The following is a 24,348-nucleotide window of genomic DNA, read 5'->3' as shown; positions in this document are numbered from 1 at the left end:
GTTTTTATGGCGTAAGATTGTATTCTTCAGTCGCAATTCAAAGTGTGCCCTTTTGGTGGGAACTGTCCTTACTACATTTTTTAAATGCATATCTTTGTATCTCTTGCTTTTACCTTCAGAGTTTTTCAAGAAGATGAATTACTGAATTTTTCTTAAGAGTGTTGAAATATGGAACAATATAGATTCTAGCTGATCCAGGATGAAGATGGACACAAGTTTCTGTGCATTGCTATCCATACTGGTAGTCCACTAAACATTTGCATTTTCACAAGCCTTCCTCAACAGTCAGAAAGCTATTTATTGGTGCTGAGGTTTCCTATTTTGTACTCTGCCTTACATGCCATAAAACCAATGTCATTTTAGCACTTGTCCTGGATGGAAATGAGTTTTAAGCTATTTATTATATATGTAAAGTAATGTTTATGGTTATTAAGTCAATTAAATGTGAATGGGCAGTTTATTCTCTTCTGACCTTGCTTCTTTGTATAAATGTCAGTGTTCTTAGTGAAGGTAATTATGTAGTTAGCCATCTCCTTCATTTTAATTTTAGATCCTAAAAAAATGTGTTTTTTTGTTTTTGTTTTTGTTTTTGTTTTTTTACTAAAAATAAAGACCTCATGTTTCCAGTTTTGTAAGGTAGGAATACTGATGTCTTTGCAGTTTCTTTTACTGGAGTAAGAAAGGCAGAAGAGAAAAAGAAGAAAGACAAATCGTTAGTAGCAAGCATATTTTAGACCCTGTTGTGTGTAGAACACTGCAATAATCAAGGCCTAAATGAACTTAGCATCTGGGGAGAAAGCCCCATGTTTACAATACACATAATGCTTTGTATGTATTATAAAACATACATATAAGTATACAACAGTTGTGCATGAGGCAGCATATTAAAACAAATAATATGTAGTTTCATTGAGAGGCAAACCCTGGGAAGTTACTAATTATATCATATTCTATAAGTATAAGGGGACATATTTTACAAGATGAGTAATAATCTTTATAGACTTTGATGAGTTTTTATTTTACCAAAGGTGTTTAGATCCTCAGATTTTTCCCACGTTTTTTAGAGCCGTCCCAAAATCTGTTCCCTTCTCACTCACCTCCAATTTGGTCTGTCTTCAATAGAGGCTGCCTGACCCTGAAGGCAGAGGTTTCAGTGCTCAATCTCTAGATTCTTACTTATTCACCCTCTTTCAGAACAGCACACCCATCCTTAGTTGTGCCTTACACCTCAAAACCCACTTTCTGCTTCATCCTTTCAGGAGTGAACACTTCTCTACTTCTGGCAACGTAAAGGAAGGCACTCATTGGGCTGAGCGGGGGAGGAGAGAGGAGCTGAAAGTCTGACTTTTTTAATACAGATTTTCAGTCTGTCCTCCTATGGCCTCAGCTGTGCCCCACTTTTTAATACCTGGTACTTCTGTTTACCTGACCCTTGCCAGAGTTCCAGAGTCTAAATACATGGCATCTAGTCTTCCTTCACTTCTGGCTTAGTTTTGAGCCTTTCCTGGTCTCTCTTTTTTCTCTCTATATTAAATAGTGAGTTTTCGCATCCACTGCAATGGCTTTAAATTTCAGTTATATGTTTTCAGTTCCCAAATGCCTATCTTTAACTCAGTCTCTTTCCTGAACCAGAATGTCTACCTGAAGTTCTCACTTGGGTATCAAATAAGCATCTCACACTTACCATATCCAAGAGGGACCTTTGATGATCTCCTAGGAACCTGTTCCCTGTAAAGTTTTTCCTTTCTCAGTAAATGATGTGCTCATCAATTCCATTTGCTTAAGGTAAAAACTTTGATGATATCCTTGACTCTTCTCCTCTTATATCCCAAATCTGGTCTGGCAGCAGCCCCTCTCAGCTTTGCTAACAACTAGCTTTGAGGAAAAACTAGAAGTGTAAGTCAATTGTATTTCTATTTCTAGCTAAGTGAGAGTATTTATTTTTCTAATGTAGTAAAATATTGAAAAAAAGATAATGTTCTGGCCATAATAAATCAGGTATTTGTCTAAAGAGTCAGAAACCAGATAAACTTTGAAATTTTAAACTTAATGAAAGTACTCTTTTTTTTTTTTTCAGGGAATTTTTACTTGGTGTTTTACTCAGTGAACCAGTATCCAATACCAGGCATTGTTCTAGGCACTGGGATTATAGCATTGAACAAAATAGAAAATTCCTGCCATCGTGGAGCTTACATACCTTCTATGTCTGTGTCTTCCTCTTTCACCGTTTCAGTGTAGGCTCATTCTCTCTTCTTGTGTGTGGGTTTTCTCCATGAAGCTAAATCGTGACCCTACGTAGGCGCGTCCAGATTCGCATCTCTGCAGTCTTTGTCACCATTCCTAGGTAGAAAAATCTTAGGAAAAGTTTCCATCTGGCCCAACTTAGAGTGTATATCCATCGACCTATCTTTGTGATCCAGGGAAGGGGCATTATAATTGATTCAGCCTTGTGTCATGAAGTCACTTTTTTTCAGGAGAGTGGTTAGTTCTGTTCTTAAGAGGAGAGTAGGAGTGAATCATAAGGATAGAAAAAAAATAGTCACCATAATCAGTAAAACAAATCTCCTGATGAGAGATAATAAGGAGGTTATGAGTGCAGAATTGAAAGTCAGATTACCAGGGTATAAATTCTAGCTCTTCCACCTCCGAAAAGTATAATCCTTGGCAAATTAATTTACCTTGCTAATGCCTTAGTTTCCTTTTTATAATGTGATTAAAGTATTAGTACCCCCTTAAGCCTGTTGTACGTTAATTTAGTTAATAATTATAAAAGATTAGTAAGGTGCTTGGCACAGAGTATGTTCTCAATAAGTGACAGCTACCATCATTCTTATTTCTCCTCAGCATAGAAAAGGATAACCAGTGGGCTCCATCCTAGGAATGCAGGGCTGTCCCGACGTTCCGTGGTCCGTCAGCACGATACGCTATATTGAATAGACTTAAAAACCGTATGACCATCTTAGTAAGTACAGAAACAGCATTTGACAAAACTCAGCACCTATTCATGATTAAAAAAAAAAAATCAGTTAACAAAGAATAGAGGGGATTTCCTCAATCTAATAAAGGGCATCTATGGACAATTTATAGCTAAAGTCCTACTTAATGGTAAAATACTGAATATATTCTTTCCTAGGATCAAGAAAATGGCAAGGATATTCACTCTCATATTTATTTAACGTTGTACTTAAAGGTCCTAGGCAGTGCAGTGAGTCAAGAAAAAGAAATTTTATAAATTCAGATTGGAAAAGAACACTTAAAACTGGCTTTATTCACATAAAACATGGTCATATGTTTAAAAAAATCCTAATCTGCAAAAAATTGGAAGAGATGAGTTTAGCAAGGTCAAAGGATACAAAGGTCAGTATATAACAATAATTGTATTCTGATATTCATGTGACAATCAGAAATCAAAATTTAAAAGCAGTACTGTTTATGGTAGCATAAAAATAACTTAGGAAAAAGAATAAAATACATGCAAAATGTGTATACTGAAAACTAAAACATTGCTGAAAGAAATTTTAAAAGACCAGTCAAATCACTGTGTTGTGCACCTGCAATTAATACATCACTGTGTGTCAACTGTATTTCAATAAAAAATTTTTTTAATCAAACATTTTTTTAAAAATTGAAGACTTAAGTAAACAGGGTGATCCCATGTTCATGGATCAGAGACAGTATTGTTAGATCCTGAAATTTATCTATACATTTAACACAGTCCTAATCAAAATCCCACCAGCCTCTTTGGTAGAAATTGACAAGTTGATTCTAAAATTTATGTGAATATGCAAAAATACTAGAATACCCACAAGCAATTTTGACAAAGAAAACTCAAGGAGAACTCACACTCCTTGATTTCAAGATGTGTACTATAAATTACAGCTAATGCAGTCAGGGCAGTGTGGTATTATTGGTATGTAATAGATTTATAGACCAGTGGAATGGAATAGAGTCCAGAAATAGACCCATGCGTATATGGTCAGTGAAATTTTGACAAGCCTGTCAAGGTAATTTAAAGGGGAAGGAATTTGTGTCTTATCAACGAATGGTGCCGCAACAGTGAAATACTCAGATTCAAACAACCAACCTGAGAACATAAACCTTGACTCTTACTTCATGCCGTACATGCATCCAAATGGAGCAGAGACCTTAAATTGGAGAGCTAAAACTATAAACCATATGCCACAAATCATGTGAGAAAATCTTTGGGATCTTGGGTTATGCAGAAGTTTCTTAGGACACAACACAAATCTTTCTTTAAAAGTTGATGAATTGGACTTCATCAAATTCTAAAATTTTGCTCTCCAAAAGGCACTGTTAAGAAAATGAAAAGAGGGCGCCTGGGTGGCTCAGTTGGTTAAGCGACTGCCTTCGGCTCAGGTCATGATCCTGGAGTCCCGGGATCGAGTCCCGCGTCGGGCTCCCTGCTCGGCAGGGAGTCTGCTTCTCCCTCTGACCCTCCTCCCCCATGTGCTCTCTCTCTCTCTCTCTCTCTCAAATAAAAAAATAAAATCTTTAAAAAAAAAAAAAAAGAAAGAAAATGAAAAGACCCCCCCCCACACACACACACACACCTCACTGCTGGTCTGGGAGAGAGTATTTACAAAAAAATACCTGATAAAGGACTTGTATCTAGAATATTATAAAGAACTCTTGCAAACTCAGGAAGAAGAAGGAAAACCACCCATTGTTTTAATCGGGCAAAAGATTTGAATACACACTTCACCAAACAAAACTAGGAGCACAGGAAAATTCATTAGGGCAATGCAAGTTAAAACCACAGCTAAATCTTCACACCCACAGGCAGGGCTAACGCTAAAAAGACTGGCATAGCAAGTGCCAGCCAGAATGTGGGACGGGCGGTCCCCATTTCTTATGGAGTTAAACACATAGCACACAGACTAGCAGTTCCACTTCCAAGTATTTATTCAAGAGAAATGAGGACATTTGTTCACCAAGAAACTTTTGTGAGAATGTTTATAGCAGCTTTATTCATAATGGCTCAGAAGGGGAGACAACCCAGGAGTCCTTCAACTAATAAATAGATAAACAAATTGAAGTTTGTTCATGCAATGGAAGGCTACTCAGCAATAAAATGGAATGAATTACTGATACACCAAACAACGTGGATGGAATGCTAAGTGATAGAAACCAGACACAAAAGAGTACACATGGTATGATCCCATTTACCTGAAATCTAGAAGGGGCAGAACTGCAGTGACAGGAAACAGCTCGGGGGTTGCCTGGGGTCGGGGAGGGCCGTGGTGGAGCAGGGGATTGACTGCAGAGGGGCACAGGGGACATCCTGTGGGAATGGAAATGTTCTACGTCACGATTATGGTGATGAGTCCCATGAATGTTTCAATTTGTCAAACCTCATCTAGTTGTATACCTAAAATTGGTTAATTTTTCGTCTGTGTTGATGATTCCTCAATAAAGCTGATTAAAAACAAGGTAAGCAGCAGTGTGAGACTATATTGAAGTGTCAGTTGAGGCCTGGAGAAGGTAGTGTAGTTCAGAGGGAGGGTGAGCACAGGTCAGAGGGATCCTTCACAGACCGGATGGAATGGGCAGCATGCACTTGGGCTTGAAGGACAAGCAGCATTTAGAGGCGCAGAGAGGAGAAAGGAGGCGTTCCTGCACATAGATGGAGTCTGCCTGCAGCGGAGGAAGTATCAGCTTGGCGTAAGGAGATTTGGTTTCTGTCCACAGCCCTGTTCTTAATAACTTTAATAATATTTTGTATTTCTCGACATTTTAAAATAGCTCTTTAGGATTTGTCAAGAACTTGTGTTCACTACACTGTGTAACTTTAACCTCAGATGAACTGTCAACTCTGCACCTCAGTTTCCTAACTTCCCATTCTTCTGTGGAGTTGAGGTACTCCTCCTCCTCTCTCTGGTGACCACCACGGTGAGGGAAGGATGGGGGCATGGAGGGAAGGTGACTATAAGTTGTGAAGGGCGCAAGGCTGTCGTGGGCAAGGTCTGCAGTTCTCAGGGAGGGAGCCCCCCCTGCCACCTCCTAGGAAGTGACCCCTCTGTGTTGCCTCCCCTTCAGGGTCTTATTCTAGTTCTTTGCTCCACCGCACTACCCACTTTGCCACATCCGGCTTCTCTCTCAACCACGGGGGTGCACTTCAGCCTCCTCCACTCCAAGAAGGGTTTTTGGTAAGGTCACCATTGTTTTCTTTCCTTGAGCCAAGTTCAGTGACTTTGTTTCTTTTCTTTTTTTTTTTCTTTAATCCTTCTTTACCTTTTGACAGTGATGACCACTCTCCCCTTGAGATTATTCTCTTGTCTTCCAGAATGTGTTTCACTTTTTGTTCTTCCACTTCTATTTCTCTAAGTCCCCTTTGCTGTTTCCACTTTTTAGTCTTGGTGTTTCCCAGAATTCTGACCTTGTCCCTCTTTTCTTACTTGACACATTATCCTTGGGTGATCACCGGTACTTGTGTGATGGCAGCTGATGCCGATAACCCTCAAAGTTCTCACCTCTCTCCCAAGCATCAGCTTCGTATTTCTGAACTGCCCACCTGGGTATTTCTTACCATCTCCATCTGGATATTCCTGCGTTATCTGGGGTTCGTGGCAGAATCGTTAAGAGCACAGATTCTGGAGCTTGCCTGCCTGAATTTGACTCCTGACCCCACCACTTAGTAGCTCTGTGCCTTAAGCAAAGTACTTAACTCCTCTCTGCCTCGATTTCATCCTCCCTAAAAACCAAACACAGGATGGATAATGACAGCGCAGGCCTCACATGATGATTTGATGAGCAGCGAGCCGTGTGTGTGTCCTAGTAGCTTTTATTTTATTTTATATTTATTTATTTATATTTATAGTTATTTATTTATTTGACAGAGAGAGGGAACACAAGCAGGGGGTGTGGGAGAGGGAGAAGCAAGCTTCCCACTGAGCAGGAAGCCCTGTGTGGGGCTCGAACCCAGGACCCTGGGATCATGACCTGAGCTGAAGGCAGACGCTTAACGACTGAGCCACCCAGGTGCCCCTCGGGCCTGTATTTTTCACTCTGCTTCCTAGAGCCCTGGGGTTGTGGCAGGGACTGGATGGCCACCATGGGATGAGAGTGCACTGGGGAGAGATCAAGGACACGCCTGAACAAGGACTGATCACTTCCTGTCCGTCCCTTGCCCCATTCTCCCCACCTGAACACCAAACACAGCAGCTTTGCTTTCATCTCTCCTGTTGTAGCCCTGCTGTCCTAAAACACCTCTGGCTTTCAGGGGGCGCCTGAGTGGCTCAGTCAGGCATCTGGTTCTTGGTTTCAGCTCACGTCATGATCTCATGGGCTCCGCACTCAACGGGGAGTCTGCTGGAGAGTCTGTCCCTCTGCCCCTCCCCTCATGCTCTCTCTCAAATAAATAAATAAATCTTAAAAAAAAAAATGCAACCCTCTGGCTTTCAGGATGAAGTCCAAGGTCTAAGAGAGACGCTTCATAAACTATCCCCACTACCGGCCCGACCTTAACGCTGTGTTCCGCCGCAAATTGAACACTTGATGAACATGTGTGCCATCCTGTTGCCTACACCGACAGTGCTCAGATGTCTCTGTCTTCCCTTGTGCTCTGTTCTCTGCCCAGATGACCTTTACCTTTGCCTCACTTGCTTGGCTCACTCCTAATTGTTCCTTCAGATTCAGCTCAGGTGTCAGCTCCAGCAGTGACTGCCTGTTCCTGTCTTCAGGTGCAGCTGGGCAGCCTCATCTGTGTTCCCCTAGCACTCCTTGCCCATCTCCGTCACTGCACAGACAATAGAACCTTCTGTGTAGGTTTATCCTCCCTACCAGCCGCACCCTCCAGGAGGGCAGGACAAAGACCAGGCTGCTTTCGCTTGTCACTGTATCCCAGGTAGCTTGCACATTGCCCAGCACATTGTAGGTTCTTGGTAAATATTTGACTTACTGCTTGCCTCAGTAACTTGAGAAGATGAAATGCAAAACTCTTAGCATGTTTTTTTTTTGATCGGCCCATCCCAGTCTTGCTCTGCTTCCTCTCTTGCCACCCTCACCCTGTGGACTTGCATTGTCCTGGCCGTGGTCTCTCTGAGCCTCTCGGCACACCATTTCCCCTTCTGAGTTACTTACTCTCCCTCCCCCTATACTTCTCCGCACTAGGAAGCCCCTGACCTTCAAGGCCACAAGATAGATTTCCTCTGACATGTACCTGGCCTTCCTCCATGCTCCCGCAGTGCGCTCTTGAGACCCATGGTGTCCTCCAATTTCAGAATTGCAGGCTTTTTTTTTTTCTTATCACCTTAGATTTCAGCTCCTTGGGAGCAAGGAACATGTCTCTTTTATCATTTTGTTAGACTGATGTTCCATTAGCTTCTTCTCCATATTGAGTCAAGTGCAGGACTTTCGACGTGCCCTAAGTGGTCCCCAGACTGTCTCTGCTCTAGCCTCGTCTCCTGCCACTGCCTGTGAGCCCTGAACTGCAGCCCTTTCCTGCAGCTGGTGGTTTTCTGAGCCTATTTCATGTTGGACTGACCATACCGAGTCTGTCCACATGCTGCTTTCTTTTCTGAAATGCTGGCTGTTAGCAGAGGCTCTGTTTTCTTCAGGATAAGGTATTCTTTTTATTCCAATTTTTAAAAGGTATGTAATGTTTCAGCATACATCAAAGAGATAGAGTAATATAGCAATCCCCTATGTATGTATCCAGCATAACAAAAACATTTTATACATAGAACAAGAGAGAGAAAGAGAGAGGGGGAAAAAATCCCCCTTTTTTTCCCTCTCTGATCCCATTTCCTACCCTTTCTCAGAGAATAATGGCTATCTTAAATGTAGTATTTATCATTTCCATATGTTTTATTATTTCATGTTTTATGTGTAGAAGATAGGTAATATCGTTTTTGCATTTTTAATGCATTATGTAAATAATATTACTTTGGTCACATTCTTCCACAAGAGTCCTTGCTGGTAAAACAATATTGTTTTGGAGATTTACCCATATTGTTGCATGTAGCCTTAGATAACTTTAAATTACCGTGTAGTTGTTCATTATAGGACTATCTGACAGTTATATTTACCTATTGTATTGTTCATCAATGTTTTGATTGTTTTCAGTTTTTCATTGTTAAACCAATTTGTAGTGAACATTCTTGTATAAAAAGAAAAACCTAGTCTTTATCTAGTTCTAAAAGCAAGGACTCTGGCAGCGATATCCTGGGTGAATAGTACACTTGAAAGCCAATTTCACTCCAGAATTATCCCTTTACACTCAAACATCATATACCTTTACCATTTACTGTAATGGAAGTAAGCTAAGGGGGCTAGTACTTCGATTGCAAAGCTTTCACCAGAAGTTACTTTTCTCAGCAATTTATAAGCCATGTTTCCTATACATTTAGGTCATTTTGCCTTAAAAATGTTAAATGCAAGCCAGAATTAGAATGTTTTAAAAAAAAGTTGAAAGCTCTATAGCTATAAGACCTGAGGGAAAAGCCTATTAAATTGTCGAAGAATAACAACTTGAAGTAAGTATGAATGCTGTTTCTCATTCATGATAGGAAACTGGAAGTGGCCTCAAATCAGCTGTTCTCACACCAGCTTTCTTAGGAGCAGCTGAGGGCAGTGGTCACAGATCCTTGAGGTGGACCAGTCAACATTTTCAGCCCTTATTATTTTCTGTTATGCCCAACTGGAAGAGCTTATGTTGGAATCGAGGCTCACTTCCTTGTTTTGTCTTCTTTTAACAAGAAAAGCATCCGGATTGTTAGTATTCTCTTTGAAAATAAACAAAACTCGCTTTTTTTCTCCGAAGGAAACAATTTCAAATCCTTTGTGCTTTGATTCCTACAATTTTGATGGGAGGTACCATAGATTATCTCTGCTGTCCTCTGAAGGGACACTCCAGGGACACGGACAGAACCCCCAGGTTGCTGGTATTTTGTAAACTCAACAAGGGGTGCTGTCTTTCTTCACTTGCCCCCCTTCTTCTGACCAACACCAGGACGTGCACTTCTTCCAGGCATATTTAGTGCTTTCCCTTTTTGTTTGGGCATCAGTTCATGCCTCTGAGACTTGCCATGCCCTGTGCTACAGCTGACCGTCAAAGTTCCTTCCGTCTCAGAAAACTCCTGAAATGCCCTTTATTCCTGAAAGTACCGCTAACAAACTAAAAGAATCCTAGTAAATTTTTTCTTTATGCATTTCCGTGTGATTACGCTTTGTACACTATTCCAACAGATTTTTTACCTTTTCATCATTTACAAAATAATTTGTATATTTGAAACGTATACCGCTAATGCAGTTCACTGTTCTATTCCGTTACTATTTTACTCAGTTTTACTTCAACGAATTTATCCTGTACATAGTCTCACCTCAGTATGCTAAAAAATTATATACAAGGGTGTTCATCGCAGTGCTGTTTATAAAAAAATAAACCTGGAAATGTTAAAATGATTGATTAATAATGGACTAAATATAAATAACTTATGGTATATCCATATGCTTAGATATCTGTTACTGGCACTCAACATTTATTGAATGGATCAAGGAATATTTTATTCAATGAAAAAAGTGTGAAGTACAGAACAGTACATATTTGGTGGAATAAAAAAGATGGATATGTATGTACAGTATTCATTGATACACAGGGCTTGCTGCCTTTAACATTTCTGGAATCACAGACAATAAACTGCCGGTACACAGTAGCTATCTGTGCATCATGGCAATGGGTGCGAGCAGGAAGTATGAGGTTTACTTTTTAACCTTAGAAGGTAAAACAAAAGAAAACTAAACCTCAAGTGGAGAAGAACCTTGGGCCTTCTGGGCCTTCCTCTTGTTCTCCCCCGTGGAATAATCTGCCTGCAAATTCCACCTGCCACGCAGCCCCAAGCCCTGACCCCTGTGTGTTTTCAGCTCACCACGATGCTGCTGTGTACTGCTTGGGTCCCAGCATTCTGCCGCACAGTTTGGAATGTTTCCCTAAGCAGGTACTCCCTTCTTCTAGGGATCCCAATCCTGCACTGCAGATGTTGTACACCATCCGAAAAAAAAAAGTCATTTCGTATATTTGGTCCAGTTTTTAAGGTGTTAATAGCAGGAAGGTTATTTGGTACCGGTTAATCCATCACGACCAGAGGTGGAAATCTTATAATATATATATTTAAAGTCATTCTTTTTGAGAAATAACAAGATAAAGCTGTGATAAAAAGTGGTTGACTATATTATACTAGAGGAATAATTTAATCCAACACACTTATTTGAAAGATGACGAAATTAAGATACAAGTCCAAGTGACTAGTAATAGATTGCACTCAGAGTTCCTCGTGAAGTCTGTGCATATCTCAGTCTGTGTGAATCTCTGTCCACTGTTCTTTCCACGATAGTGGAAAATTCTATGTTTAAAATAGAATTTTAAGCTGTCAAACTTTTTTTTTTATTCTTTGGAATCCTTATAATTCAAACATTCTCCTCACTTCATTTTTTTGTTATATCGATAGTATTATTAATCCTGCTGTTAACACAGGCATGAAGAAAAAAATCATTACATGTATATTTTAGAATAATTGACATTCTGCAGAACTCTATAATACTGTATAAAACCTAGGAAAGGAACACTTAGTTCTTTTTTTGTTTTTTGTTTTTTTCAGTTTGTTTTCCTTGCTGTCTAAAAAACACAACAAAGTTCTGGAACAAGCCACACAGTCCTTGAGAGGTTCACTGAGTTCCAATGATGTTCCTCTACCAGATTACGTAAGTAGTTACCTTACTTTGTCAGTAATAAGTTTTCCTTTCATTGTTAGGTTTGTAAGTAACAATCTCTGTTCTCAAGATCTGACTGTGATCTTGGTCCCTCTCATGCAGATAAAGGAGAGCTATCTCAAATCAAGGGAAAAACTTGTAAATGATTATTAACAAGTGGCTCAAGAGAGTCAACCGTAAGCTAGTGACTGTTAATAATTAGGACTCTTGTTACCTCAGGCAAGAAACCCACTCTAATTATACAGAAGCAAAAGAAGCGGTCTTACAGAAAATATGCAGAGGTTTCTCACTGATCTCAAGGGGCAGAGATACAGAGGCTGAATTTCACAGAGAACCAGAACCTGAAATTGAAAAAGCCTTTGGATTCAAGAATATCTTGTCTTTCTGAGGCTGTTTAATTTCTAGGCTCTGCTTCCTTTTGCTTTCGTTTTACTCTTGAGCTGTTCCCTATTGGCCAGATTTCCCTTTTTGCTGACTTGGACCTAAAACAGTCACTCCAGCCTTTCTCCCTCCCTGTGAGGGTCGTGTCTTTAGCCACCTGACCAGAGTCTTGAAGTCCCAATTCTCCATTCCTGGGAGAGAGAATCTAATTGGCTCTGCTCAGCTCTGGGCCTGTGAGCCGTGGTCAGTGGAGGACAGCACTTTTGTGTTGCCTTGGTTTCATCCACTTTAAAGATGAAGAGCCTATTCCCACCTAACCTCAGAGAATGACGGCATGGGAGAATAGGAGCAGCACAGGGATGAGCATTATAGAATAACAGGAAGGAGAATATTAGGAATGCCTGTAGGGCAGTGCCACTATCCGTGACATTCCTTATATTTTGGAACATGGCTTAGATGAGGATGCTGAAAATTATCTTGTCATAGACCACAGAAGTAGTCCATCGAGTTCTAATAAGGACAACAACTCTCAGTGGGTTGATATTTAGAAACTTCATGAGAGAATTTTTAAGTTCAGAGTTTGAAGTGGGTGATGCATACCAGACAGCCGGCGAGTTGTTTTGTTTCCTGTGGTTTGTTTCATTCTAAATGGCTGTGCTGATACGAGACTGTGGGAACGGCCCCCAGTCCGGATAGCAGTCGCTGATAAACAGAGATAGCTGGGTGCAGCCACAACCCAACTCGTGCTATTTTTCTTCTCTTTTATTTATTTTGTGTATGCATGTAATGTGATGATCTGTCATTCCCATTAAGGTATTAAGTTTGTAATTCCAAAGTACTTCTCTTTTACAAAAAAAAAAAAAAGTATCTTTTATGATTTTCTTGCTAATTGGATATTCTCAGCGTTTTAAAAAAAATAGCGTAATAGCTCACTTCTATCCGAGCCATAACATGTTATAAGAAAAATATTTTTTCCTAATCACTCCTTGGAAGCCTCAATTGGGGCCTCTGAGTGGCCGTGGGGATTGCGTTTATTAAGAGCTTGAATTCAGGGATGCCTGGGGGACTCAGTCAGTTAAGTGTCCAAATCTTGGTTTGGGCTCAGGTCATGATCTCAGGATTGTGAGACTGAGCTCTGCATCTGGCTCTGTGCTGGGGCTGGAGCCTGCTTAAGATTCTCTCTCCCTCTACCCCTCCCTCTAAAAAAAAAAATAAATAAATAAGAAAAAAAAACTTGAATTCCTCTATAAATGTTTTATTTTTATACAGTTACCATTTGCTTACACAGCACTCCTATGTCATAACTTCCGCAAAAATGTGTTGAATGTATTTAGTGTTGAGGTTGTGCTAGCAGCATTCTCCTGTAATCAGAGACCAGAAAATCACTATGTCTTTGAGAAAATGGATCATATTTAATGGTATTTGCCAATCATGAAAGATCAGGTTGAACTCCTAACAGACATACCAATTCAACTATTGAATCTGACAGTTTTTAGAGTTGCTCACTTGTTCTTGCATGAAATTTTCACTAAGTAAAAATGAATTTCTTAAGGTATCTGCTTCATAGAAATACAGGGAAAATTCCACTTAGAATCTGTCCTTGACAGTCCTTATTTTACCATTTGTGTGTGTGAGACTTTACAAATCACAACGTACTCCAGACGGGTTTATGAACTTCAGTTTTGCTGCCTTTCCTCAGAGTTCATTGCAGAGGGTGGGTTGCCCCTATTCAGTAGTAATGACTGCAGTGGGCTCCCCGCTGCCCCTTGGCTGCGTGGTGACCAGAGAACGCCGCAGCAGCCTTAAGTCAGCACTGCAATGTGTTCTTTGATAGTAACTGAGTGTGTTCGCTTGGCATTCCCACTGTGCAAAACACTATGAGTGATTTGCATATTTGAAACCATGTTCTCCCTGTCATTCTCTTTTAAATTGGTCATTAACTGGGAGAACAAAAGATTTCTCCTTTTTTCCCTCCCTGGAAATTTTAATTAAATGTCTCTGCCAACAGCCACATAAAACTCTGTGTCCTGCACTCATGCTGTAGACCACGTGTCTGTAAAAGGTGGAAGAGGAAAGTGGGTCCCTGTCAGCATAGTGGCTCCCTTCTGTCCGAGCCGTGGCCGTGCTTTCACACCGGGATTGAGCGAGCTCGAATAAGCAAGCGCTCAAAAGTAGGAATGCGTTCTCCTTCTCACTGTAATACATAGAGTACTTTCAGTCTGCCTAGAGGTTTCTGAGTTTATTAAGAAAACGGTTATGCTCGTTATAATGTATAATTCACAAGTCCGCCAAATAACAACATAGAAAACAAATAGCCTGGGTGGCTCAGTTTGTTGGGCGACTGCCTTCGGCTCAGGTCATGATCCTGGAGTCTCGGGATCGAGTCCCGCATCGGGCTCCCTGCTCCGCGGGGAGTCTGCTTCTCCCTCTGACCCTCCTCCCTCTCGTGCTCTCTATCTCTCATTCTCTCTCTCTCAAATAAATAAATAAAAATCTTTTTTAAAAAAAGAAAACGAATAGCAAGTTATGGAAACATGAGTGTTCATACTTCAGTACAACCTTGTTTTTCGGAACAGCTCAGGGGAGACCTGAAGCCTTCCACCAAGTTCTAGATAATGAGGAGACTGCCCTGGCTGCTGAAGGGGAAATAAAATTAAAATTGCACTCAAGTCCTCTTTGGGGAGAGAGAATGCTGAGTACAGAGAGGGAGAGCTGGTTCTGCAACCTCTCTCCAGGGGCAGTGAAGAAGGCTGGGAAAGCACATGCGGTTCAGCTGGCCACGTGAGTGGGCTTTGCTGTCTTTAGGGTTTCCTAAAAGTGAATTCAGTGACTGAAGGGACAGGGGAGAATTGTTAAAGGAGAATCTTTCAACTTTTTTTTTTTTTTTTAAATAAAACCACTTGGGTCATGTGTGACAGACCTGAATATATAAAGTGCAACAAAGATAACAAATGAATTATAGTTGCTTTTTAAACTATAACTGTGGTTTTTAAATTATGAATATTGTTACAGTGTCCTATAAGCTTTTTTCCCCTAATTTCTGACAGTCATCTTAGCAACTATTTAGGAAAAGAAGAATCTAACTCTTATTCTAGGTGGAACCATAAGGAACCAGATTATATTGTCCTTTGATCATCAACCAACCTGGGAACCTTTCTGTAGGACTGACTCTGCCATCTAATTTTAAACAGTAATTGCAAGGTTATAAGCCAAAAGGACCCAGCCAAAAAGATTAAGGAGATAGAATCAGAAAAATCAGCTGGAGTATAAATAACAACTAAGAGTTTATCATTGAATGCTAAGCAAGTATAATGTTACTAATGTCTATATGTGTGTCTGTGGGTATATATACATAACCCACACACACACATTCCAGTGGTTCTCAGGGTTCTCATTTTTACTTTCCTTTACCCATGACTGTACAGTAGAGTTGTCCAGAGGCTTCATGATGAGTGATCATTTCATTGGCCACTCACAGAATGTGTACTTCTGTATTCTTGTATTCTTGTGTTTTAAATAATTCTTAGTCTTGGGATGCCTGGGTGGCTCAATGTAAAGCGTCTGCCTTTGGCTCAGGCTGTGATCCCAGGGTCTTGGGATTGAGCCCCGCATCGGGCTCCCTGCTCCGCGGGAAGCCTGCTTCTCCCTCTCCCACTTCCCCTGCTTGTGTTCCCTCTCTCACTGTGTCTCTCTCTGTCAAATAAATAAATAAAATCTTAAAAAAAAATAAATTATTCTTAGTTTTAATTTGTAATACGATAAATACCAATACATAAAATCTACATAAAAATAGTTTTTTGAGGGACACCTGGGTGGCTCAGTTGGTTGGGCGGCTGTCTTCAGCTCAGGTCATAATCCCAGGGTCCTGGGATCGAGCCCCTCGTCCGTCGGGCTCCCTGCTCGGCGGGGAGCCTGCTTCTCCCTCTCACTCTGTCTGCTGCTCTGCCTGCTTGTGTTCTCTCTCTCTCTGTCAAATAAATAAAATCTTAAAAAAAAAAATAGTTTTTTGAGAGCATCAGAGATTTCTAAGAATATAAAGCATCTTGAGATCAGAATACTTCAGAACCAGTGGAATATATGATCTCTTACACACACACACACACACACGCAGGCACACTCACACAAACATGCACACACGCACACATGCACACACATGCAGAAGGAACAAGTAAATATCTGCTGTTTTATATCCTATAATTGTTTCATCTGTGATATTCTTCTCTCCCTGTAGGATTGAGTGCACTTTGAAGGCATGAGTCTTTTGTATCTTAGGCTGAAAAAAGTAAGCTAAATGTTAACCAATTAGTTGATGAGGATGAAGCTCCATCTCCACACATTTGCATGCTCTTGCAGGCATCCAAAACTTCAAAGGAGTTTCAGATCTAAATTTTATCTGTATGACATTCAATTTGAATGGTTTGGTTGTTTCCTTAGTCAAAAATGATTAGTTTCTAACATGTAGTGGACATGTGTAATTTTTTTTTTAAGATTTTATTTATTTCTTTGACACAAAGAGAGACACAGCAAGAGAGGGAACACGAGCAGGGGCAGAGGGAGAGGGAGAAGCAGGCTTCCCGCTGAGCAGGGAGCCCGATGCGGGGCTCGATCCCAGGACCCTGGGATCACGACCTGAGCTGAAAGCAGACGCTTAATGACTGAGCCACCCAGGCGCCCCGACGTGTGTAATTTTTAAGCTAAATTATATATTTTCTCATTAATTTGTGCATGATCTTTATGTCAGAATTGATTCTTTTCTGGGGCACCTGGCTGGCTCAGTCAGTGTGACTCTTGATCTCAAGGTCATGAGTTTGAGCCCCATAGTGGGTATAGATATTACTTAAAAAATAAAATGTTAAGGCTCTGGAAGCAGCCCTGGCCACCGTACAGGGGCCTGGTGGCCGGACCGCGGGGCCAGCGTGACCATGCCAGTCACCGGCAAGAGTTTCCACTGGTGCCGGGCCGACTCAGAGTCAGAAGAAGATGAGCAGGAATCAGAGGAGGTTCAATTAAAACTAGAAGAGACCCATGAGGTGCAAAACTTGAGGAAGAGGCCCAACGGGGTGAGTGCTGTGGCCCTGCGGGTGGGAGAGAAGGTACACGAAGAGACCACCCTAGTGGATGGATGATCCCCTTCAGATGAAGACAGGCGGTATGGTGGACATGAAGAAACTGAAGGAAGGAGGCAAAGATAAGATCAGTGAAGAGGAGGACCTCTACCTGGGGACATCATTTTCCACAGAAACCAACCGAAGGGATGAGGATGCTGACATGATGAAGCACATTGACACAGAACTGAAGAAGAGGAAGGGGGTTGTAGAACACGAGGAACAGAAAGTCAAGCCGAAGAATGCAGAGGACTGTCTTTACGAACTTCCTGAAAACATCCGTGTTTCCTCAGCAAAGAAGACTGAAGAGATGCTTTCCAACCAGATGCTGTGCGGCATCCCCGAGGTGGACCTAGGCATCGATGCTAAAATAAAAAATATCATTTCCACAGAGGATGCCAAGGCCCTTCTGCTGGCAGAGCAGCAGAACAAGAAGAAAGACAGCGAGACATCTTTCGTGCCCACCAACATGGCCATGAATTACGTGCAGCACAACCCATTTTATCATAAGGACCTCAATGCCCCCGTACGGAGAAACAAAAAAGAGCCCAAAGCCCGACCCTTAAGAGTGGGTGACACGGAGAAGCCAGAGCCTGAGCATCCCCTCCTAACTGCAAGTGTCCTGCTAATGAGAAGGCCACCGACTACTATCACTATGAGAAGTTCAAGAAGATGAACAGACGGTAGTAAGGGTGGCAAAAGGGAGAAGTGCAGAATGGGATGTAAATAGCACTGTCCCTTCCGTACCCCTCCCCCTGCCCCAACAAAACGCTTCCTGGACAGAAGGTTGCTTATTTGCTAGCTGACCATTCCAAAAACAGACTCTATTAGCCCTGCTGCTTAGCTGCTGGATTTTTCAGGCATTGCATTTATAACCTTTTGAAACAAAACAATGTGTAGTTTCCCTATTTGAGGGCAAACTCTATTCTTGTGAGCATTATTAAATCTTGTTTGTAAATATGTTGACTTTCTCTTAATATTGGCCGGAGGAAACAGCTGTGTTCAGAGTGAGATGAAACCCTTTAGAATGTGCTGTTAATTATTAATATATGCAATCGTGTGTTCTATGTTCAAATACCTCGAGTTCAGAAATGCATCCTGCACTGTTTATGCTGGATCCAGCTGACAGCAGAAGAATCTAGGATGGAATCAAAGGGATACTGGCATTTTCTGACTTTTACAAAGTTACCTATTTCTTTTCATTAAGAAAGAAAAAGAATTTCTATCCTTTTTGGCACTTAAGTATTAAATATGAAACAAATCCAAATAAGTAAATAAATAAATAAATAAAATGTTAAAATTGCTCCTTTCCTATTCAAAGGGTGATTGTTGTATTCTTTATTTTAGTTCAGTACACATAAAACAGGTTGTTCAGGGGCGCCGGGGTAGCTTAGTCATTAAGCATCTGCCTTCGGCTCAGGTCATGATCCCAGGGTCCTGGGATTGAGCCCTGCATCAGGCTCCCTGTTCTGTGGGAAGCCCGCTTCTCCCTCTTGCACTCCCCCTGCTTGTGTTCCTCTCTCACTATGTCTCTGTCAAATAAATACAATCTTTAAAAAAAAAAAACAAAAAACAGGTTGTTTAACCTCTGTTTGATCTAATAATTTGCTATCTTAAATTTTAACTTCCTAAAGAGCAAACTCCATGTATTTGAAATTTGTTTTGATCAAATCTTGATTGCTTATTCTGCATGGAATCCTGAAATATTGCTAACCCTGGAGTATGTCATTTGACTTACCTTTTGAACCAATAACTCTTAAGATCTTTTTTTTTATTTTGGAGAGAGAGAGCACACGAGCCATCGAATTGGGGGAGGGGCAGAGGAAGAGGGAGAGAGAGAGAATCCCAAGCAGACTCCCCGCTGAGTGCAGAGCCCTACACAGGGCTTGATCCCACAACCCTGAGCTCATGACCTGAGCTGAAATCAAGAGTCTGATGCTTAACTGGCTGAGCCACCCAGGTACCCCTGAGCCAATAACTCTTATTCATAGTCTTTTGGCTCTTGTTTATATTTGCTTTTAGACATTTCATTTCTTCAGAAATATGTTACAAGGTATTCTGAACTGATTCCACATAACAAGAAAACCTAAATTCAGGGATTTTTCTGTTTTTCTCCCATGTATCTTAGGTCATTATATTTTTAAGATTCCTTGTTAGTATCTACTCTTTAACTCAAATCTCAAATTCATTTGACTGAAATAGTTGCTAGGTAATCTTGAAAAATATCTTCAGCTGTTTGTTTTGTACATTTGTGCCTTTACTGAGATAATGTTAAAATGCTTCCATTCACATACACAGTCATAAATACACATATATATTACATAATACTTGTATTTTGTAGTGTTGGTTCTGGATGAGACTGTCACTTGCAGATTTTCCTGTGGGATATAGAGGCTGGGGTAGAGAATTTAACATTGCTAGAACATGAGAATGGTTATCTGTGATGAGCTACAATATCCAAGGGGTTGGAAACGATGAAATTTGCCATTGTTAAAACCATTCCTTTTAGATATTGTTACTTTTGAAGGAATTACTTTTGGGTGTTTATTCTGGTGATAGTGACATTAATCAGGATGTTGCTAAAACTTCTGTTTTGGGATTACTTTAGCATGGTGTGAGAGGTAAAAATGAAGGTGGCCTAGTGCCTGTACACAGGGATTCTCAGTGGCTAGTTAAATACAATTCCATATGATAAATTTTGTAAGAGGGCTGTAACAAAACTTGTGGGTTGTCTGAAGAGGGAGAGAACAATTTGGGGGAAGTAGGGAAGGAATTGTGCCAGGTTTCATGGAAGGGAGTTGCAATTTGAGCCAGGTAGTATTTTTTTTTTAAAGATTTTATTTATTTATTTATTTGACAGAGAGAGACACAGCAAGAGAGGGAACACAAGCAGGGGGAATGGGAGAGGGAGAAGCAGGCTTCCCGCTGAGCAGGGAGCCCGATGCGGGGCTTAATCCCAGGACCCCGGGATTATGACCTGAGCCGAAGGCAGACGCTTAACGACTGAGCCACCTAAGCGCCCCAAGCCAGGTAGTATTTTGAAAGGAGAGATTGAGGGGGGAAAACAGTCCAGGGTTCTGCTTCTTGAATAAGGGCATAGAAGTAAAACCAGCACATCACCGCCCTTGGGTTTCTCATGTCCAGCACAATGTCTGGCGTGTAATAGGTGCTTATACCGTACACAAACTCAGAATGGACCATAGCCCTTAAATATAAGAGCAAATACTATACAATACTTAGAAGAAAATATAGGAGTAAATCTTTGGCAACAAAATAAAGACAGACAAATTAGACTTCATCAAAATTTAAAACTCTTGGGCTTCAAAGGCCACCATCAAGAAAGTGAAAGGAAAGCCCACAGGATGGGAGAAAATATTTGCAAATCTTATAGCCGATAAGGGACTACTTAGTATTTAGAATATGTAAATAATTCTTAACAGCTCAATCACAAAAAAGACAAATAGTCCAGTTTAAAAAAAAAAATGGGTGAATGTTGTGTAACCTGGTTCTGTAGCTTATGTATCTTACATAGCTGTCTGGCCTCGGGCAGGTCATTTTGCCTCTCCGGGCCTCAATTGTCTCATCTGCAAAACGGGAGTGACAGCAGAACCTACTGCCCAGGGTTGTTGTCAGGATTAAATGAATGAGTCCAGGTAGGATCCTTGGCACACAGCAGGTGTTTAGTAAGTTTTAGCTACTACACTTATGCTGTGCAGTTCGTGTTTGGGAGAGAAATTCTGGGAGAACAGGAGTTGGTTTAGAAGATGGAGATGTCTCCACGCCCTCGGGTGATGGGGAAAACTTCCTGCAGGAGAGGTATGACATCAGGTGAAGGGGGAGAGATAACGGGAGCCACCAGGAACTGACCATAGTTGAGGGTGACATCAGGAAGCATCTTTAATCTGTCTGGGAACACCTCAGTAGTTCTTTGGCACCAAAGGATGAATCTCAACTCTGAAGGGGAGCCCTCACTTTTCAGCATGCTCCCTGATCTTAGAAATATACCAGGGCTGAGTGTGTCCCAGAGCCCCTGAGATGAACCAACCCAGAGTGACCACCAAGAGCAAAGGAGTGGCTCATGTTGGCATTTTTCTAGTTGGCCAGCCACTTTTCCTGACTGCCAGACATCCCACTAGGCCTTGACTGAGGCAGTGATTGGGATGCTCACCAATCCCATCTCCTCTGCCTGATTACACAGCTAAGCACTATTTGCCATCATGCTCACATCTGGCGAGGTGCGGGAGCATCAAACTAGCTCTAGCCAGTGGGATATAGGTGGAAGTGATGTCACCACCCCCACCCCCGGGCCATCTTCCACATCTCTCTCATCACGTGCTAGCTGGATGCAGGAAATCTGATGTGAGACTCCAGGGTCCCACAGTATGGCAGGGCGTGGGCCTCTGAATCCTCTCAGTGAAAGCCAGCTGGGTACCCTGTTGGACTGTGGTGCAAGAGAGCAATAAAGTTTTTACTACGTTAAAAAAGAAAATGGGCAAAGGATCAGAATAGACATTTCTCCAAAGCAGACAATACAAGTGACCAGTAAGCACATCGAAAGATGCTCAACATCATGGTCAGGAAGTGCAAATTTCAGCCACAGTGAAGTTTATACCACCAAGATGACTGTCATCAAAAGGCAGAAAATCACAAGTGTTTTTGAGGGTGTGCAGAAATTAGTATCGTCATTCAGCCCATGGTAAAAATGTAAAATTGTGCAGCTGTTTTGGAAAACAACCTGCAGTCCCTCAAAAAGCTAAAAGTGAAATAACCATATGGCCAGCATATGGTAATACTCCCAAAGAATTGAGAACAGAAGTCCATGCAAAACATGACTATTCATAGCACCTTTATTCCTAATAGCCGAAAAAGGGTGACAATCCAAATGTCCATCAACTAAATGGACAAATCCAAGGTGGCTACCCATACAATGGAATATTATTGAACAATAAAAAGGGATGAAGTAATGGTACGAGCTTCAACATGGATGAACCTTGAAAACGTTATACTAAGTTAAAGAAGCCAGTAACAAAAGGCTGCATGTCATTTATATGAAATGTCCAGAGTAGGCACATCTTACAGAGACAGATAGTAGATAAGTCAGACTGGGGGCACGAAGCAGAATGAGGAGTGACTGCTGACGAGTACAGGTTTCTTTTGCGGATGATGAAAACGCTTTAAAATTAGGTAGTGGTGATGTTGCACAACTCTCTGAATATACTAAAACCATTGAATTGTACACTTTAAATCAGTGAAATATATGTTGTGTGAATTTTATCTTGATGAAGCCATTTAAAAAAAAGTAGTGCTTAAATAAAAAAAAAAGGCAGTGCTTGGAGCACTAGGAGAAAAGAACTATTTGTTGAATATTAGTGACAGATACCAGCTTGGCTGGCATTGTGGCATGAGGATGAATGTACGAGAATAAAGTTCATACTTCAAAAAAGTTAATATTTTCAAGGAGAGAAAATGTTTCTTTCCTTTTTTTTTTTTAAAGATTTTATTTATTTATTCATGAGAGACAGAGAGAGGGAGGGAGGGAGAGAGAGAGAGAGAGAGAGGCAGAGGGAGAAGCAGGCTTCCCGCCAAGCAGGGAGCCCGATGCGGGACTCGATCCCAGGACCCCGGGATCAGGACCTGAGCCGAAGGCAGACGCTGAACCATCTGAGCCACCCAGACGCCCCGGAGAGAAAATGTTTCTTGAGCAGTGATTTGACTTGAGAAACTCTTAAAGTCAATTAGATATGCAACTGCATAAAGGTGTGTATTTTTCAGCCTGGCTTATGAACAAAAAAGTACAAACAAGCAAAATACCCATCAGTAAGGGACTGATTAGATAAAGTATAAATTCATCCAGTCCACTATTCTGCAGCCATTTTTTTTTTGCAGCCATTTTTTATAAAAAGTGAATTCAAGCCATATGGGCTCATATGAACTATAACACTTAAATCACTAAAAAAAAACTTTATAGTATATAGGTTATACATACATGTATGTTTAAAAATAGGCAGTTAGTTATCCTGGAAAAATGCATAGGAAACTAGTAAATAGTAGTTACCTGTGGGGAGTCAAACTGAAGGCCCTCAGGGGAAGAGAACTTATACTTTTTACCTTATACTTTTCTTTACAGGTCCAGATCTTAGAATTTTTCCCAAGGACACCCATAACTTACTTTTCCTTTCCTTCCCTCCTTCCTCCTTTCTTTTCTTCCTTTACTAATTTTTTAAAAAATTTATTTATTTATGTGAGAAAGAGTGAGTGGGGTTGGTGGGGAGGGGCAGAGGGAGAGAGAGAAACCCAAGCAGACTCCCTGATGAGCACGGAGCCTGACATGCAGCTCTGTCTCACAACCCTGAGATCATATGACCTGAGCCAAAATCAAGAGTCAGCTGCTTAACAGACTGAGCCACCCAGGTGCCCCCTTCCTTTATTATTTTCAGATAACTTTAGACTTACAGAAGAGATCTAAGGAATTTCCATATACCCTTCCCCCACCTTTCCCTTTTGTCAGTATCTTACATAACCACAGACCATTGATCAAAACTAGGAAATTAACCTTGGTACCATACTACTGACTAAAATACAAATCTCATGCACAGTTTCCCAGTTTTATCCCTAATGCCCTTATTCTTTGCTAGGATTCAGGCCAGAATCACACATTGCATTTTGCTGTCCTGTCTCCTGAGTCTTTCCTTGTCTTTGGCGACCTTAACATTTGTGAAGAGTATTGCTCATTTTGTAGAATGTCCCTTGATTTGGGTTTGTCGGGCATTTTGTCCTGATTAGATGGACGTTGTGAATTGCTGAGCAGGGCACCACAGAGGTGACTTGCCCTTCTCAGTGCATCATGTCAGGGAACACATGACGTCAGTGTGGTGGTTACTGGTGGTGTTTACATGTTTTCCTTGACCACTTCACCAGGGTGATGTCTGCTAAGATTCTTTACTATAAACTTGCTAATTTTTCCTTGGTAATTACTATATGTTTGGGGGAAATCTTTTGAGACTATGCCAGTATCCTGTTTCTGCTTAAACATTTTCCCACAAATTTTGCCTCCATTGATCTTGTCCTCATTATATATTACTGATTTATTTGTGATTTTCTATTTGTCCCATTCCTTCTACGTTTATCAAGCACT

General features: G+C 41.1%; 1 protein-coding gene and 1 pseudogene across 1 annotated transcript in view; both read left to right on the top strand.

Moving 5' to 3' along the window:
• The window catches only part of DYM (dymeclin), a 340,650-nt gene that overhangs the window by 212,739 nt on the left and 103,563 nt on the right, over positions 1-24,348 (top strand). Inside the window, 1 exon segment of the mRNA XM_027576031.2 lies at positions 11,616-11,718. Within this exon segment, the coding sequence (XP_027431832.2) occupies positions 11,616-11,718 (103 nt within the window).
• Positions 17,031-17,900, top strand: LOC113912602 (annotated as a pseudogene).

The sequence above is a fragment of the Zalophus californianus genome, chromosome 14 (assembly GCF_009762305.2).
Source record: "Zalophus californianus isolate mZalCal1 chromosome 14, mZalCal1.pri.v2, whole genome shotgun sequence".
NCBI classification, from domain to species: domain Eukaryota; kingdom Metazoa; phylum Chordata; class Mammalia; order Carnivora; family Otariidae; genus Zalophus; species Zalophus californianus.
This window is presented reverse-complemented; position numbering and strand designations above follow the sequence as displayed.